General features: G+C 36.5%; 1 protein-coding gene across 2 annotated transcripts in view; it reads left to right on the top strand.

The window, feature by feature from the left end:
- LOC100393583 (uncharacterized) overlaps window positions 1–19253 on the top strand; it is a 227223-nt gene that overhangs the window by 112645 nt on the left and 95325 nt on the right. For both annotated transcript variants that reach the window (XM_078348925.1, XM_078348926.1), the window contains 5 exons: window positions 2566–2632; window positions 12292–12349; window positions 13070–13103; window positions 16107–16173; window positions 18835–18892. In XM_078348925.1, coding sequence (XP_078205051.1) covers window positions 2566–2632; window positions 12292–12349; window positions 13070–13103; window positions 16107–16173; window positions 18835–18892 — 284 coding nt within the window. The remainder of the gene's footprint in view (window positions 1–2565; window positions 2633–12291; window positions 12350–13069; window positions 13104–16106; window positions 16174–18834; window positions 18893–19253) is intronic.

Below are 19253 nucleotides of genomic sequence, written 5' to 3'. Positions count from 1 at the left end.
TACAGCTATACAAAGTATTGGTGCTATTATAGCTTTCTCACTCATGGGGCAACTCTGGTTCAAATAGGTTGAAATTTTGGCTCATGATTCCATAGTTAACAGGTAGCCAACCCATGATTTTTTAAGCATCCTGCCTGGCTTTTCAAATCACTTTGCACCTAAGCAGATACGGAGAGAGATGTGTGCAGCAGTGGGATCAAGGTAGTGGTTTAAATCAGATCAATTCAGAAAGTCACATTTTGTTATATATTAATTCTCTTTAGAGTGTTCCTTAGAATCTTGGCTACTCCAAATGTTTGTCCTAATATGTTTGGCAATTACACTAGTAGCCAGTACCTGTTTTTTTTTTTTTTCTTTTTGTTTAACAATCAATTTTTTGAAGGCAGATATCAATTTTCTGTGGCCAAGTGACCCTAAGTGTTTCATAAGCAAGACCAGGTCAGTCCAAGAGAGAAATCATTTTACTGTACATGGAGTATATCTACATATAGCCTATGTTATTTTAACTATATTTAGCATATATTGAAAAGAGATTTTTAATTAATTTCTCCACTTACTGAGTACCCAGTTTGGTTTTCTCTTTGAGTATCCTGCCTAGTTCGATGAAGCTTTTTCTTGTTTTCTGGATTTATTATTTTTTTCTATGACGTTTAAATAATATTTTCTTGATTTCTTGTTACTTTCTCTTCTGCATTGCTTAGGGTTTATTACTTTCTATCATCGTTTCTGTGTATGGTAGTTAAATATACCCCATTTTCCTATAGACAAAATCAGAATGGCACAGAATTTGGAATTTTATGAAATCCTGGAGACTAAATAAAATATCCTGTAGTAGTTGAATCTATGTTTTCCATCTTGATTATGTGGTTGTTCAGGTGGAGAATCTGAAACTGAAAGAGAATATAATTCAGTTGGATATAGTAAATGGCAGAAATAAGGTTTGAACTCAGATTTCTTTATTTAAATTCCAGTCTGTTCTTACATTATTTTGTCATTGCATGTTTTTATAACAGAAAGAGGGAGTGGCTCTAGTGAATTCAGCCAAAAGCATGAGAATGTAATAAGTGTTGAACTCAATGAAAGTGGGTAAGAATGGAATTTGCAGGGCACAGCTAATTTTGAAGAGAAATAAACACTTAAGAAGTTGGAAACACAAGATGTTGGGAGTTATCCAGAAAGACATATTAAAATAGAGCATTCAAGGGGTTCTGAAAAGGCTGCTGCCTCTTGTTTGTTTAACTGGAGCAACTACCAAACTTTAAAGTTTTTATTGAAAAATGTTAAAAGAATTTGAGCCACTGGAAAGAGTCTCTGGAGCAAATAGGAATGTGGTATCATCTTCTTCCACTCAAGCTAACAGAGGGCTTAGAACCCCTTATGAGTGAGCCACCTGGATATTCCTTAAGTACAGAGATCTGTGACCCAGGGTGGATGTCAGTTTTTTTTTTTTTGCCTCTTTGTTGAATTCTCTCATGTACCCATAGGTTAGGGCAAAGGTAGGATTGGTTGGTAAATTGGTAATAAAGCTTCACTTGGGTAGTTGGTAACATCCGTATATTTGGGGTGTTTGACTAAGAGTTAATTACTTTTCAGCAGCAGAGTAATAGAGAACCCCTAATCTCAATTAGTTTAGCTTGTCTTTTTAGGAATCTGGGCTTCCATAGGCTGAAGGTATAGATAGGATACTGCCATAAATCCCTGCAGAAGAGGGATCCAGAAGTGGGAGCCTATGGGAAAGAAGATAATTAGATAGTAATAAATGAAATGGAGTTATAACTATTCAGTAGGGAGACTTTTCCAGCAGCCTGTCTTGGGTGTCTGTGTGTCTATGAAGATTGTTAATCTTGCTGGTTTTTGTGGACCTGAATAATTCAGGATCTATGTAATAACAGTAATTGAATTTTATAATTTTCTATGTTTTGATCTTCTGTGAAGGATATTCCCAATAACAATGTAAACCTTTGTATTTTTATTTTTGCACACTCAGCTTTTGAACATGTCTAGTGTTTCAGGGGGCTCTGTGCAGTCTTCTAGGTCAAACAGAATTAATGTGCACTGTTTACATGCTGAAGTTCCATGACTTCCATTTTCCAGTGACATAGATTTGTCTTTTAATCAGTAATAGTTAATGGAGAAGAGACAGTGCATTTTTTACCTTGCTTTACGTTATCACATTTACTCCAGTTCAGTAGCAAAAGTTCGGTCAGATATCAATTTGATTTTCAGTTTAGCCTTTATGATAGATAATTTATAAGGACAAATTATTGTCTGGCTCTGACATTGTATTGCCTGTCAGTATTTGTTATGAGTTTAAGGGTGAGGGTTCATTGGGCATTTCATAGGTTGGGAGAGGTGGAGGCAGAAATACGGAACCAAAATGTTTTCTAAAACAGAGGTTATATCTAAATTATATCAAGAAATATTATTTAATGTACAGGTAACTGACCTTCCTCAAAGTTTGTTTTACCATTTTTTGGGAGGGGACGTGGATGTATAGACTGACAGTGTTTGTTTTGTTTTAAGAAATGAACCTGCTCATTTTTGTTGTATTGTTTTGCTCTGTAGGTGTTTCAGGAGACCGGTTGGTTGTACAAAGCCTGTGCCAGAGGATAAGTCTTATTCTGGTTACACGGTAAATTACTCACTTGTAGAATTAATTTTCTCACTCTAAATCTCATTTTTTATATTATTATCTTTTAAATCTAGCAGTTGTCTACCTATCTTTTTTTATGTTTATAGTAAAAATTTTATTAGAGAGAACCATTTCCAAGGAATAGGAGGGGTTAATTTTTATTTTTTTCTACTTGGCAAAAATAAAGTAGTTGTTAAATACTTTGAGAGTTTGGATCTGAAAATAATGGGCTAGAATATATATAGTGACAGAAAAATGATGTTAGAGAATGCTTTTTTGCAATAGAGGAAATAGGAATTTTGGTCTAGGCTCATGTGAGTATGTGTCTTTATTTTGAGTTGTAAATAATATGAGTATGCATTATAATACTTCCATTTAAATGAATCTTTGATAGATCAGATGACTTATAAGAATCATGGAATCACCCTGTTACACATTGCTTATAATTTCTTTTAATTTCTCATACACTTATTTTATATCATACGGTTATTTGTGGAGAGCTATTTCTTTATTTTTATTCTTGGTTCTATAATTAGATTAAATTAATATCAGAAATTGTGGAAATTTAACTAGACATGGTAACATGTGCCTGTAGTCACAGCTATTCAAGAGATGAAGCTAGGAGAATTGCTAGTCCAGGAGCTCAAGACCAAGCTTGGCAATATAGCAAGACCTTATCTCTAATTGTGGAGGGGATCCAAGATGGCCGAGTAGGAGCAGCTCACTGTAGTTCCCAGTGAGATCATGGAGGGTGAGTGGTCGCTGCATTTCCAGATAGATTTTTATTGCCCACGGAGCAGGAGATGTTCATGCGGAGTAGCTCCACAGTTCTCCAACGTGGCTGTTTCAGCCAACATAGTGGGTCTGCACACAGGAAAACACGTGAGTTTGGGGTGCCATTTCAGCTGGCTACTGTAGTGACTGGGAGACAGAGTCACCCATTCAACTGATAAAAAGGAGACCAAAGTAGGGAGCTAGGCCAGGAGATTCCCTGGTAAAAAAGAACCTTGTGTCTCCAGCACTGCTGTTTCAGCTGGCACATCGGGTCTCCACACAAAATGTCACACAAGTCCAGGTGCCTTTTCAACAGGCGACTGCAACTCCTGGGAGACAGTGTTGCCCATTCAACTGATAAAAAGGGGGCTGATACTTTGGTTTCTCTTCAGATTGTATAAAAAGGGGACTGAAACAGGGAGCCAGGCCAGGAGATTCCTGGGTGGAAAAGTGCCTCTAGTGTGACTGTTTCAGCTGGCACAGTGGGTTTCTGCACAAAATCTCACACAAATCTGGGTGCCTTTTCAACTGGCAACTGGAACTCCTGGGAGACAGAGTCACTCACTGAACTGAAAAAAAGGGGCCTGAAACAGGGAGCCAGGCCAGGAGATTCCTGGGTGAAAAAATGCCACGAACTGCTAGTGCAATTTGAGTGCCATTTCAACTGGTGACTGAAGTGCCTGGGAGACAGAATTTTCTCTTCAACTGAAAAAAAAGGGAGGCAGGGAGCCAGGTGATCAGGCATGGCTGGTCCCACCCCCACAAAGAGCAGCAATCTGAAACGCTCTGCATTTAGAGTTTCACAGCAAGCACGGCTGAACCCAGGATGGTCCATCTCCGTGGGGGAGGGTGTCTGCCATTACCAAGGCAGTCCACTCCTACTGAGGTAGTCCACCATTGCCGAGGCAATCCATAGTTACTGAGGCAGCCCACCATTGCTGAGGCAGTTTGTCTTTACAGAGAGAGTCTGCCATTACAGAGGTGGGCCACCATTGCCAAGGCAGTTTTAACTATACTCCTATAAACAGGACTGCAGGAAGTTCACACAGCAGCTGGGTAGAGCCCACAGTAGCTCAGCAATGACTCTGCTGGCAGACTGTGACTAGACTGCCTCCTCACTGGGTAGGACATCCCTGAAAAAAGGCAGCAGCATGACAGAAACTTATAAATAAAGCCCTACCTTTTCAGGATAGAGCACCTGGGGGGGAAAAAAAGGCTGTTAAGAGTTCTGCTGCAGTAGACTTAAACATACCTGCTGAGCAGCTCTGAATGGAACAACAGAGATCACAGCTCAGCACTTGAGCTCCTATAAAGGACAGACTGTCTCCTCACGCAGTTCCCCAACCCCATATATCCAAAGAGCCACCTCATAAAGGAGAGCTCAGACTGACATCTGGCAGGTATCCTTCTGGAACAAAGATAGCAGAAGGACCTGGTTGCAACCCTTAGTGTTCTGCAGCCACTGCAGGTGAGCCCCAGGCAAGCAGGGCCTGGAGTGGACCTCCAGCAGTCCTACAGCAGAGGGCCCTGACTCCTAGAAAGAAAACTAAGAAACAGAAAGAAATAACTTCATCATTAACAAGCAGCACATCTACTCAGAGAGCCCATCTGAAAGGCACCAACTACAAAGACCAAAGGTAAATACATCCACAAAGATGGGAAGAAACCAGCACAGAAAGGATGAAAACACCCAAAACCAAAATGCCTGTTCTCTTCCAAGGGATCACAACTCCTCATCAGCAGGGGAACAAGGCTGGATGAAGAATGAGTCTGATGAATTGACAGAAACAGGCTTCAGAAGGTGGGTAATAAGAAACTTCTGTGAGCTAAAAGAACATGTTCTAACCCAATGCAAAGAAACTAAGAACCTTGAAAAAAGGTTTGATGAAATGCTAATGAAAATAAACAGCTTAGAGAGAAATGTAAATGAATTGATGGAGCTGAAAAGCACAATATGAGAACTTCATGAAACATACACAAGTTTCAATAGCTGAATTGACAAAGCAGAAGAAAGGATATCAGAGATCAAAGACCAACCAATGAAATTAAATGAGAAGGCAAGATTAGAGAAAAAGAGTAAAAAGAAATGAACGAAGCCTCCAAGAAATATGGGACTATGTGAAAAGGCCTAATCTACGTTTGATAGGTGTACCTGAAATTGTCAGAGAAAATGATTTCAAGCTGGAAAACACTCTTCAGGATTTTATACAGGAAATTTCCCCCAACCTAGCAAGGCAGGCCAACATTCAAGTCCAGGAATTACAGGGAACACCACAAAGATATTCCACAAGAAGAGTAATCCCAAGGCACACAATCGTCAGATTCAACAGGGTTGAAATGAAGGAAACAATGCTAAGGGCAGCAAGAGAGAAAGATCAGATCACTTCCCTTTCAAAGGGAAACCCATCAGACTCACAGTGGATCTCTCAGCAGAAACCCTACAAGCCAGAAGAGACTGGGGTCCAGTATTCAACATACTTAAAGAAAAGAACTTTTAACCTAGGATTTTATATCCAGCCAAACTAAGTTTCATAAGCAAAGGAGATCAAATTATTTAAAAACAAGCAGTTGCTTAGGGATTTCATCACCACCAGGCCTGCTTTACAAGAGCTCCTGAAAGAAGCACTATACATAAAAAGGAACAACCAGTACCAGCCACTCCAAAAATGTACCAAATGGTAAAGAGCAGTGACACAATAAAGAAACTGCATCAACTAACAGGTGAAACAACCAGCTAGCATCAAAATGGCAATATCAAATTCACACATAACAATATTAACCTTAAATATAAATAGGCTAAATGCCACAATCAAAATACACAGATTGGCAAATTGGATAAAAAGTCAAAACCTCACGCCTGTAATCCCAGCACTTTGGGAGGCTGAGGCAGGTGGATCTTGAGGTCAACAGATCGAGACCATCCTGGTCAACATAGTGAAACCTTGTCTCTACTAAAAATACATAAATTAGCTGGGTATGGTGGTGCATGCCTGTAATCCCAGCTACCCAGGAGGCTGAGGCAGAAGAATTGCCTGAACCCAGGAGGTGGAGGTTGTGGTGAGCCAAGATCACACCATTGCACTCCAGCCTGGGTAACAAGAGCGAAACTCTGTCTCAAAAAAAAAAAAAAGTCAAAACTCATCAATGTGCTGTATCCAGGAAACCCATGTCACATGCAAGGATAAACATAGGGTCAAAATAAAGGGATGAAGACTTACCAAGCAAATGGAGAGCAACACAAAGCAGTAGTTGCAATCCTAGTCTTTGATAAAATAGACTTTAAACAAACAAAAATCAAAAGAAACAAAGAATGACATTACATAATGGTAAAAGGTTCAATGCAACAGGAAAAGCTAACAATTCTAAATATATACACACCCAATACAGGAGCACCCAGATACATAAAGCAAGTTCTTAATGACTTACAAAGAGACTTAGACTCCCACACAATAATAGTGGGAGACTTTAACACTCCATTGTCAATATTAGAGAGATCAATGGACAGAAAATTAACAAGGATATCCAGGGCTTGAACTCAGACGTGGACCAAGCAAACCTAATACACATTTACAGAGCTTTCCTTCCCAAATCCACAGAATATACATTCTTCTAAGCACCACATCATACCTACTCTAAAATTTACCACATAATTGGAAGTAAATTACTCCTCAGCAAATGCAAAACAATGGAAATCATAACAAACTGTCTCTCAGACCGCAGTGCAATCAAGGTAGGACTCAGAATTCAGAAACTAACACAGAACTGTACAGCTTTATGGAAACTGTGAACAACTGGCTCTTGAAAATTGAATGGATAAACAATGAAATGAAGGCAGAAATAAAGATGTTCTTCAAAATTAATGAGAACAAAGACACAACATATTAGAATCTCTGGGACACATTTAAAGCAGTGTCTAGAGGAAAATTTATAGCAAAAATTGCCCACATGAGAAGCAAGGAAAGACCTAAAATAAACACCCTATTGTCATAATTGAAAGAGCTAGAGGAGCAAGATCAAAAAAACTCAAAAGCTAGCAGAAGACAAAAAATAACTAAGATCAGAGCAGAACTGAAGGAGATAGAGACACACAAAAAAAAAACCCTACAAAAAATCAATAAATCCAAGAGCTGGTTTTTTAAAAAGATCAACAAAATAGACCACTAGCCAGGTTAATAAAAAGGAAAAGAGAGAGTAATTGAAAAAATGAAATAAAAAAACAATAAAGGGGATGTTACCACAAATTCCACAGAAATACAAACCATCATCAGAGATTACTACAAACAACTCTATGCACATAAACCTGTAAACCTGGAAGAAATGGATAAATCCCTGGACACTTGCATCCTCCCAAGCCTAAGCAAGGAAGAAGTCAAAACCCTGAATAGACTGATAACAAGGGCTAAAGCTGAGGCAGCAATTAATAGCCCACCCACCAAAAAAAGCCCAGGTTTAGATGGGTTCACAGCCAAATTCTACCAGACATACAAAGAGGAGCAGGTACCACTCCTTCTGAAACTATTCCAAACAATCCAAAAAGATGGAATTTTTCCCACATCATTTTACAAGACCAGCATCATCCTGATATGAAAACCTGGCAGAGACTCAACAAGAAAAGAAAACTTCAGGCCAATATCCATGATGAACATAGATGCAAAAATCTTCAATAAAATACTGGCTAGCCGATTGCAACAGCAAATCACAAAGCTTATCCACCACGATCAAGTAGGCTTTATCCCGTCGATGCACACCTGGTTCAACATTCACGAGTGTGTAAGCATAATCCACCACATAAACAGAACCAAAGACAAAAATCACATGATTACCTCAATAGATGCAGAGAAGGCCTTTGACAAAATTCAACAGCCCTTTATGCTAAAAACTCTCAATAAACTAGGTATAGAAGGAATGTATCTCAAAATAATAAATGCTATTTACAACAAACCCATAGTCAATATTGTACGGAATAGGCAAAAACTGGAAGCATTCCCTTTGAATTCTGGCACTAGACAAGGATGTTCTTTGTCACCACTCCTATTCAATTTAGTATTGGAAGTTCTAGCTAGAGCAATCAGGCAAGAAAAAGAAATAAAGGGTATTCAATTAGGAAAAGAGGAAGTCAATTTGTCTCTATTTGCACATGACATGATTGTATTTTTAGAACACCCCATCATCTCAGCCCAAAATCTCCTGAAACTGGTAAGCAACATCAACAAAGTCTCAGGATAAAAAATCAATGTGCAAAAACCACAAGCATTCCTATACACCAATAACAGACTTAAAGAGAGCCAAATCAAGAATGAAGTGCCATTCACAATTGCTACAAAGAGAATAAAGTATCTAGGAATACAACTAACAAAGAATGTAAAGGACCTCTTCAAGGAGAACTACAAACCACTGCTCAAGGAAATAAGAGAGGACACAGATGGAGAAACATTCCATGCTCATGGTTAGCAAGAATCAATATCGTGAAAATGACCATAATGCCCAAAGTAATTTATAGATTCAATGCTATCCCCATCAAGCTACCAATGATCTTCAGAGAATTGGAAAAAACCACCTTAAACTTCATATGGAACCAAAAGAGAGTCCGCATAGCCAAGTGAATTCTAAACCAAAAGAACAAAGCTGGAGGCATCACACTATCTGACTTCAAACTATACTACAAGGCTACAGTAACCAAAACAGCATGGTACTGGTGCCAAAACAGAGATATAGACCACTGAAACAGAACAGAGGCCTCAGACGCAATGCCACACATCTACAACCATCTGATCTTTGACAAACCTGACAAAAACAAGCAATGGGGAAAGGATTCCCTGTTTAATAAATGGTGTTGGGAAAACTGGCTAGCCATGTGCAGAAAGCAGAAGCTGGACCCCTTTCTGACACCTTACACTAAAACTAACTCTAGATGGATTAAAGACAAACATAAGACCTAACACCTTTAAAACCCTAGAAGAAAGCCTAGGCAAAACCATTCAGGACGTAGGCATAGGCAAGGACTTCATGACTAAAACACCAAAAGCATTGGCAACAAAAGCCAAAATAGACAAATGGGATCTAATTAAACTCCAGAGCTTCTGCACAGCAAAAGAAACAGTTGTTAGAGTGAATTGGCAACCAACAGAATGGGAAAAAGTTTTTGCAATCTATTAATCTGACAAAGGGCTAATATCCAGAATCTCAAAGAACTAAAACAGATATACAAGAAAAAACCAAGCCCATTCAAAAGTAAGTGAAGCATATCGACAGACACTTTACAAAAGAAGACATATATGAGGCCAAGAAAAATGAAAAAATGCTCATCATCACTCATCATTAGAGAAATGCAAATCAAATTTACATTGAGATACCATCTCATGCCAGTTAGAATTGTGATCATTAAAAAAATCCAGAGACAACAGATGCTGGAGAGGATATGGAGAAATAGGAACACTTTTACACTGTTGATGGGAGTGTAAATTAGTTCAATCATTGCAGAAGACAGTGTGGCAATTCTTCAAGGACCTAGAAATAGAAATTCCATTTGACCCAGCAATGCCATTACTGGGTATATATCCCAAGGATTATAAATCATTCTAATATAAGGACACATGAACATGAATGTTAATTGCGTCCCTGTTTTCAAAAACGAAGACTTGGAACCAACCCAAATGCCCATCGATGATAGACCAGACAGGGAAAATGTGGCACATATACACCATGGAATACTATGTAGCAAAAAAAAAAGATGAGTTTGTGTCCTTTGTAGGTACATGGATGAACCTGGAAATCATCATACTCAGGAAACTGACACAAGAACAGAAAATAACTGCATGTTCTCACTCATAGGCAGGTGTTGAACAATAAGAACACATAGACACAGGGAGGGGAGCATCACACACTGGGGTCTGTCGGGGGAGAACTAGGGGAGGGACAGTAGGGGGTGGGAAGTTGGGGAGGGATAACATGGGGAGAAATGCCAGATATAGGTGATGCAGAGGAATGCAGCAAACTGTGTTGTCATGTATGTACCTATGCAACAATCTTGCATGTTCTTCACATGTACCCCAAAACCTAAAAGGCAATTAAAAAATATATATATATATATATTGTGTGAGATTTGAAATTTGTTTGGTTCTGAAATCTGTATTGCAAAGGGTTTACAATGTGTTTTTTAAGTCCTCTTTAAATTAAAAATATAGTTTAAACTCATTATCTCTTTGAAGAATATGCATTTTGATTTAAAAAAACCTGTTTGATAAGCAGACACTCTTCATATTCTTATGGTAAGACTTTAGTTTTACAAGGGTTTTGCATTATAATTTTAAAAAAATAAGTAATCAGGGTCCTTGTATCATTCTAAATTTCAAATTTCAGAGGAGTTTGTCTTTGTTCTTGAAAAAATAATTGTAAAGCTCCAGCATTAGTATGAGCCAGTTGAAATAGAGAACATATTTGTATGTATCCTGGAATACCTAGAATAATACCTTGCATATAAAAAAAAATATTGTAAGGGCTTTAATGTGAATAAACAAATGGGCTTTTATATAACAGAATGTTATAGTTAAGAAATATGTATAATATAGCTAACAAATCTATTAAATTTCTAGAATGTTTTTAGTTTATCTTTTCTTCTAAGGTTGACAATGTGTAAATTTATGTGACTTCTGTTTAGAAAATTCATCATATAGAAAAAAATAACAATTAGAAAAGAAGGATAGGAAATAGGAAAGGTGGATACAGCATGTTTTCTAATATCTTCCAACTGGAAGCACAGATTAGGATTTTAGATTAAATTTTCTTAAACTTTTAAAGCCCCAATTATATTGTGTTAAATGTATGCTTTTCAAGGCATGCAGTACTCTTTGCAGTTGTGAATAAAAATTCTTTCTCCAGGTGGGAAGTTGATGGAACTTTCTTTTTTTCTTTCTCTCTCTATGTAGTAGGAATGTTTCAAATTTCAGGTGGATGATCACGTTTAACTCTTGGGATGTCTTATTTTATAATAAATGAATTAAATTCTTTATTATATAAGTATTGACACAAACAAATTGTAGAGTAAATGCTAACCAGTATTATTGGGCTTATATTATGAACACAAGCTTTTCTTTTAAGCTCACATTTGATTGACTGGTCATGTCTCTTTTTTTGTTTGTTTCTCTGTCCTTCCTCTTTGTTTGAAAATGATTTACCGCAGTCTCAACTTTTTCCTTGCAGAACACATGTCTTTAGTGTCTGTTTTCTCATTTCACCTCTGTTTCTATTATCAGCATTCTTATTACGGCTTTCTCTTTAGCAACTCTGTGTGGCTTTCGTTCATTAATCATTGCTCTATAAGGTGGTTGGTTGTTTTGTTCTCTCTTTTTTGGAAGGAGCTGAAGTTATACAATAATTTGTGCTTAGCTTTTAACACAGAGAATGCAAGCAACTTGTACTGTTTCCAATGCCAACCGATTTAAATATAGGACTACTAAAAACCACAGGCTCACATTTTATTCCCACAAAATGTAATTCACACAGATAGAAATAATACATACATATTTTGAAAAATAATGTTGTTAATTTACTTTTGTATTATTTTATTCGGTGATACTCTAAATTATATATGAGTAAATTTTTGTCTTAGGTATTGTGGATAGGAAAAAAAACTAATGAGTATCATAGTATGTATATAAAAATCAACTAGGGTTAAAAGGAGTAATATTTTGAGACTGTACTACCAATCATAATCATCACGTCATTGGAATATGTAGATAAGTAAATGGCAGACTCAAGATTTGAATCTAAACATGAGTTATTTCAAAACCTGTACATTTTGTGTTAGATCATGTAGTAATGATGGATGTTGCAATTATTTTAACTTGCTGCATGTTATTCTTAAACCGATTGTGTTCTTCTTCTAGAATATTGCAAAACCACTTGAAATAAAGAGGATTCCTTATGAAGATTCTTTAGAAAATTGTAAGCTATTTGAGCCTGCATATTGAATGATTTACTGATTCTTATTTTTTCTTTTCTCATTTTTATTTATTTATTTATTTTTTATTTTGAGACACATTCTCACTCTTTCTGCTGCCCAGGCTGGAGTGCAATGGCACAGTCTTGGCTCATTGCAACTTCAGTCTCTTGGAATCAAGTGATTCTCCTGCCCCCACCTCCTTAGTAGCTGGGACTACCAGTGTGTGCTGCCACACCTAGCTAATTTTTTTATTTTTAGTAGGGATGGGGTTTCACCATTTTGGCCAGGCTGGTCTCAACCTTCTGACCTCAAGTGATCCACTGGCCTCTGCCTCCCAAAGTGCTGGGATTACAGGCTTGAGCCACTGTGCCATGCCTGTTTGATTATTTTTATAAAGATAGAATCTTGCTGTGTTGTCCAGGTTGGTCACCAACTCCTGTGCTGCTCAAGTGATACTTCTGTCTAAGTCTTCTGAGTAGCTGAGATTATGCTGGGATTACAGGCTTGAGCCACTGTGCCATGCCTGTTTGATTATTTTTATAAAGATAGAATCTTGCTGTGTTGTCCAGGCTGGTCACCAACTCCTGTGCTGCTCAAGTGATACTTCTGTCTTAGTCTTCTGAGTAGCTGAGATTATAAGAATAAGCCCCTGTGTTCTTTTATGTTTCTAATATTCTATCCTGTTTCACTGTTGATTTAAAATGCATTTTACATTTTTTCACTAGTGCTTCCTCCTGTTGAAGAGTGTTTTGACAGGTATGATTGCATAGATTTTTAAAAAATGATATGTTAACTAAGTAAATCAAATAGAAACTACTATCTGTTTAGTGTTCTACTCTATACTAGACACCATATTACATGCTTGACATTTATCATCTTACTTTATCTTCCCACAGCTTTACAAAGTATTTGTGGTATTATTGGTTTTTTACTAATTAGGCAACTTCGGTTAAAGAAATTGTAATATTGGCTCATGATTTCATAGTTAACAAGTAGCCAAACCATGATTTGACCATTATCCTGTCTCACTGTCAAATCGTTTATTTTGCCCCTAAACATAGATGGATAGAGACATATGCAGAAATGGGATCAAGGTACTGGCATATATCAGATAAATTCAGAAAGTCACATTGTGTTATATATTAACTCTCTTTAGCATGTTCCTTAGAAGTTTGGCTACTAGAAAAGTTTGTCCTAATATGTTTGGAAATTACAGTAGTAAAGAGTACCTTTTTGTTCTTTAACCATCAAAGTTTTGAAGGCAAATATCAATTATCTGTGGCAAAAGGACCCTAGGTTTTAATAAGCAAGACCAGGTAAGTACGAGACAGAAACTGTTTTACTGTACATGGAGAATATGTACATATAGTCTGTGTTATGTTAACTATATTTAGCATATTTTAAAAGATATTTCTAATTCATTTCTCCACTTACTGACTTCCCAGTTTGGTTTTCTCTTTGAGTATCCTGCCTAGTTCAATGAAGATTTTTCTTGTTTTCTGGATTTATTTTTTTTCTTTCTATGACATTAAAATAATATTTTAATTGAATTCTTTTTATTTTCTCTTCTGCATTGTTTAGGGTTTATTCCTTTCTATTATTGTTTTCATATATGGTAGCTAAATATTCCCCATTTTCCAATAAATAAAATCAAAAGGGCACAGAATTTCAGAATTTTAATAAATCCTGGAAACTAAACAAAATATCCTCTAGTACTTGAATCTCTGTTTACCATCCTGATTAAGTGGTTGTTCAGGTGGAGAATCTGAAACTCAAAGAGATGAAATTACTCGATTGGATATAGTAAATGGCAGAAATGAGATGTGCACTCAGGTTTCTTAATGCAAAACCCAATCTTCTTTTACATCATTTTGTCATTGAGTGTTTTTATAACAGAAAGAGGGAGTGGCTCTAGTGAACACAGTGGAGGAGGATGAGCATGGAATGAGCTGTTGAACTCAATGAAAGTGGATAAGAACGGAATTTGCAGGGCACAGCTAAATTTGAAGAGAAATAAACACTTGAGAGATTGGAAGCACAGGATGTTGGGAGTTATGAAGAAAGGCATATTAAAATAGGGCATTCAGGGGGTTCTGAAAAGGCTGCTGCCTTTTTGTTTGTTTAACTGGAGGAACTACCAAACTTTAAAGTTTTTATTGAAAAATGTTAAAAGAATTTTGAGCCACCGTAAAGTGTCTCTGGAGAAGATATGAATGTTGGTATCCTCTTCTTCCTCCCAAGCTTACTGAGGGTTTAGGACCCGAGGTAGAGATTGCTTAAGTGTATAGATCTGTGACCCAGGGTGGATGTTTTTGTTTTTGTTTTTTTTGCCTCTTTTCTCAGTTCTCTCATGTACCTGTAGGTTAGGTCAATGGTAGGATTTGTTGGCAAATCGGTAATGAAGCTTCAGTTGGGTAGTTGTTACATCCCTATGCTTGGGGTGGTTGACTGAGACTGACTGACTTTCCAGCATCAGAGGAATAGAGAGCTCCTAATCTCAATTATTTTAGCTTGCCTTTTTATGAATCTGGGCTTTCCTTGTCTGAGGAAATAGATTGGAAATTGCCATGGATCTCTGCAGAAGACCGATCCTGAGGTGGGAGCCTATGGTAAGCAAGATATTTATATAGTATTGAATGAAATGGAGCTACAACTACTCAGGAGGGGAAATATTCCAGCGGTCTGTCTCTCGGGTATCTGAGTGTCTATGAAGTTTTTTTTTTTTTTTTTTTTTTTTTAAGATAGTCTTGCTCTGTAGCCCAGGCTGGAGTGCATGGGGCTATCTTGGCTACTTTAACCCCTGTCTCTCGGATCCTGGTTGAAGCAATTCTCCTACATCAGTCTCTCAAGTAGCTGGGATTACAGGCACAAGCCACCATGTCCAGCTAATTTTTGTATTTTTTAGTAGGGATGGGGTTTCCCCATGTTGGCCAGTCTGGTCTTGGACTCCTGACTGTGTGATCTGCCCACCTGCACCTCCCAAATTGCTGGGATTACAGGCGTGTGTCACCGTGCCTGGTGGAAGGTTTTTAATCTTGTTGGTTTTTGTGGACCCGAATAAGGCAGGATCTATAATATAATAGTAATTGGATTTTAGAAGTTTGTTTTAATCTTATTTGAAGGATATTCCCAATAACAACATAAATCTTTGTATTTTGATGTTTGTACACTCTGCTGTCAAACATGTCCAGTGTTTCAGGGGCTCCGTGTAGTGTTCTAGGGTAAACAGAAGCAATGGGCACTCTTTAAGTAGCTTTCATGCTGAAGATCCAAGACTCCTATTTTCCAGTGATGCAGATTAGTTTTTGAATCAGAAATAGATAATGGAGAAGAGTCGGTGCATTTTCTACCTTGTTTTAGGTTATCAGGTTTATTCCAGTTCAGTAGCAAAAGTTCTGTCAGATGTCAATTGGATTTTCAGTTTAGCCTTTAGGGTAGATAATTTTTAAGGACAAAGTATTGTTTGGCTGTGCCATTGTATTTTCTGTCAGTATTTGTTATGGGTTTAAGGGTGAGTGTTCTTGGATATTTCATAGGTTGGGAGAGGTGGAGGCAGAAATAGGTCACTAAAATGTTTTCTAAAACCAAGACCATATCTAAATTATATCAAGAAATATTATTTAATATACAAGTAACTGGCCTTCCTCAGGCTGTTTTATTATTTTTTTCTGGGAAGGACATAGATGTATAGAGTGACAGTTTTTGTTTTGTTTTAAGATATGAACCTGCTCATTTTTGTTGTATCTTTTTGCCGTATAGGAATCTCCAGAGCCCAGATACGGTTGAAAAGCCTGTGCCAGAGGATGAGTCTGATCCTGATTCTGAGGTAAAGCACTTACTTGTGAAATTAATGTTCTCACTCTGAATCTCATGTTTTATAATATTATCTTCTAAAATTTAGCAGTTGTCTACCTACCATTGTTTTATGTGTGTATTAAAATTTTTATTAGAGATGAAGGGGAGAAGAAAAGAAAGCACACTGCCATGTGTGTACCTACGCAACTGTCTTGCATGCTCTGCTCATGTACCCCAAAACCTATAATCCAATAAAAAATTAAAAAAAAATTTTTATTAGAGATAACAATTTCAAAGAAATAGGAGGGGTTAATTTTCATTTTTTTTTAACTTGGCAAATAGGAAATAGTTGATAAATACTTTGAGAGTTGGGATCTGAAAATAATGGGCTGGAAAATATATAGTGACAGAAACATGGTGTTAGGGAATGCTTTCTTGCAATATCGGAAACACAAATTTTGGTCTAGGCTTATTTGAGTAAGTGTCTTTACTTTGAGTTGTAAAGAATTTGAGTATGACTAATACTAGTTCTGTTTAAATGAACCTTTAATAGATGAGATGACTTATTATAGGAATCATGGAATCACCCTGTTACACATAGCATATCATTTCTTTTAATTTCTTGTACACTTATTTTGATAACATACAGTTTTTTTTTATTTATTTTTTTTGCATAGAGCTATTTCTTTATTTTTATCTTTGGTTCTATAATTAGACTAAAATAAGATCAGAAATTGTGGAAATTTAGCTAGACATGGTATCATGTGCCTGTAGTTCCAACTATTGAAGAGATGGAGCTAGGAGAATTGCTTGAGTCCAGGAGCTTAAGACCAAGCTTGGCAAGACCTTATCTCTAATTAAAGAGAAATTGTGGGAGATTAAAAATTTAAGTTCTGTTCTGAAATCTGTATTACAAAGGGATTACACTGTGTTTTCTAAGTCTTCGTTAAATTAAGTCTATATAAAATTTAAATACTTTAAACTCTTAATCTCTTTGAAGAATATGCATTTTGTTATTAAAAAAAAAAAGAACCTGTTTGATAAGCAGAGACTCTCCATATTCTTATGGTAAGACTTCAATTTCACAAGATTTTTACATTATAATTTTAAAGAATATCCACTCAGGGTACTGGTATCTCATTCTACACTTCAAATTTCAGAGGCTTTTGTGCTTTGTTCTTGAAAAAATAATTGTAAAGCTCCCACATTACTATGAGCCACTTGAAATACAGAACATATTTGTATGTATCCTGGAATACCTAGAATAAGATCTCGCTTCTATAAAACATTATAACAGTTTCAATGTATATAAATGAACAGGCAAATTGGCCTTTATATAATGGAGTGTTATAGTTAACACATATGCATAATATAGCTAATAATTGAATCTGTTAAATTTCTGGAATGTTTTTAGTTTATCTTTTCTTCTAAGGTTGACAATGTGTAAATTCACGTTACTTCTGTTTAAAAAATATGTCATATGGAAGAAAATAAAAATTAGAAAAGATGGATAGGAAATAGGAAAGGTGGATACAGCATGTTTTCTAATATCTTCCAACTGGAAGCGTAGATTAGGGTTTTAGATTAAATTTTCTTAAACTTTTAAAGCCCCAATTATGTTCTATTAAACATATATTTTTCAAGACATGCATTACTCTTTGGAATTGTGAATACAAATTCTTTCTCCAGGTGGAAAGTTGATGGTACTTTCTTTTCCTCTTTCTCTCTCTCTGTAGTAAGAATGTTTCAGCTTTCAGGTGGATGACCATGTTTAACTCTTGGGATGTCTTATTTTATAATAAAGGAACTAAACTCTTTATTATATAAGTGTTGACACAAAACAAATTGTAGCGTAAGTGCTACCCGGTATTATTGGGCTTATATTACGAACACAAGCTTTTCTTTTAAGCTCACATTTGATCGACTGGTCATGTCTCTTTTTTTGTTTGTTTCTCTGTCCTTCGTCTTTGCTTAACAATGATTTACCTCAGTCTTAACTTTTTCCTTGCAGAACACATGTCTTTAGTGTCTGTTTCTCATTTCACCTCTGTTTCTATTATCAGCATTCTTATTACAGCTTTCTCTTTAGCAACTCTGTGTGGCTTTCATTCATTAATCATTGCTCTGTAAGGTGGTTGGTTGTTTTGTTCTCTCTTTTTTGGAAGGAGCTGAAGTTATACAATAATTTTTTCTTAGCTTTTAACAGAGAATGCAAGCAACTTGTACTGTTTCCAATGCCAACCGATTTAAATATAGGACTACTAAAAACCACAGGCTCACATTTTATTCCCACAAAATGTAATTCACACAGATAGATATAATGCATACATATTTTGAAAAATAATGTAGCTAATTTACTTTTGTATTATTACTTTTATTCAGTAATACTCTAAATTATATACAAGTAAATTTTTGTCCTAGGTTGTTTTGGATAGGAAATGAAACTAATGAGTATCATAGTATTTATATAATAATCAACTAGGGTTGAAAGGAGTAACATTGTGTCTGTACCACCAATCATAATCATCACAGCATTAGAATATGTAGATAAGTAAATGGCAGACTCAAGATTTGAATCTACATATGTGTGACTTAACTTCTACATTTTGTGTTAGATCATGTAGTAATGGTAGCTGTTGTAATTATTTTAACTTGCTGCATGTTATTCCTAAATTGACTGTTTTTCTTCTAGATTATTGTAAAACCATGTGAAATAAAGAGGATTCCTTATGAAGATTCTTTAGAAAATTGTAAGCTATTTAAGCCTGCCTATTTTATTATTTACTGATTCTTTTTTTGTTTTGTTTTGTTTTCTTTTCTTTTGTTTTTAGACTGAGTCTTACTTACTCTGCTCCCCAGGCTGGAGGTCAGTAGCATTATCTTGTCTCACTGTAACTTCCACCTCCTGGGTTCAGGTGATTCTCCTGCCTCAGCCTCCTGAGTAGCTGGGATTACAGGTGCACACCACCACAGCTGGCTAATTTTTGTATTTTTAGCAGAGATGGGGTTTCACTATGTTGGCCAAGCTAGTCTCGAACTCCTAACCTCAGGTGATCTGCCTCCCTCTGCCTTCCTTAGTGCTGGGTTTAAAGGCATGAGCCACCACATATG

The sequence above is a fragment of the Callithrix jacchus genome, chromosome 14 (genome assembly GCF_049354715.1).
Source record: "Callithrix jacchus isolate 240 chromosome 14, calJac240_pri, whole genome shotgun sequence".
In the NCBI taxonomy this organism is placed as follows: domain Eukaryota; kingdom Metazoa; phylum Chordata; class Mammalia; order Primates; family Cebidae; genus Callithrix; species Callithrix jacchus.
Note: the sequence above shows the minus strand (reverse complement) of the source record. Positions and strands in the feature narration are given on the sequence as shown.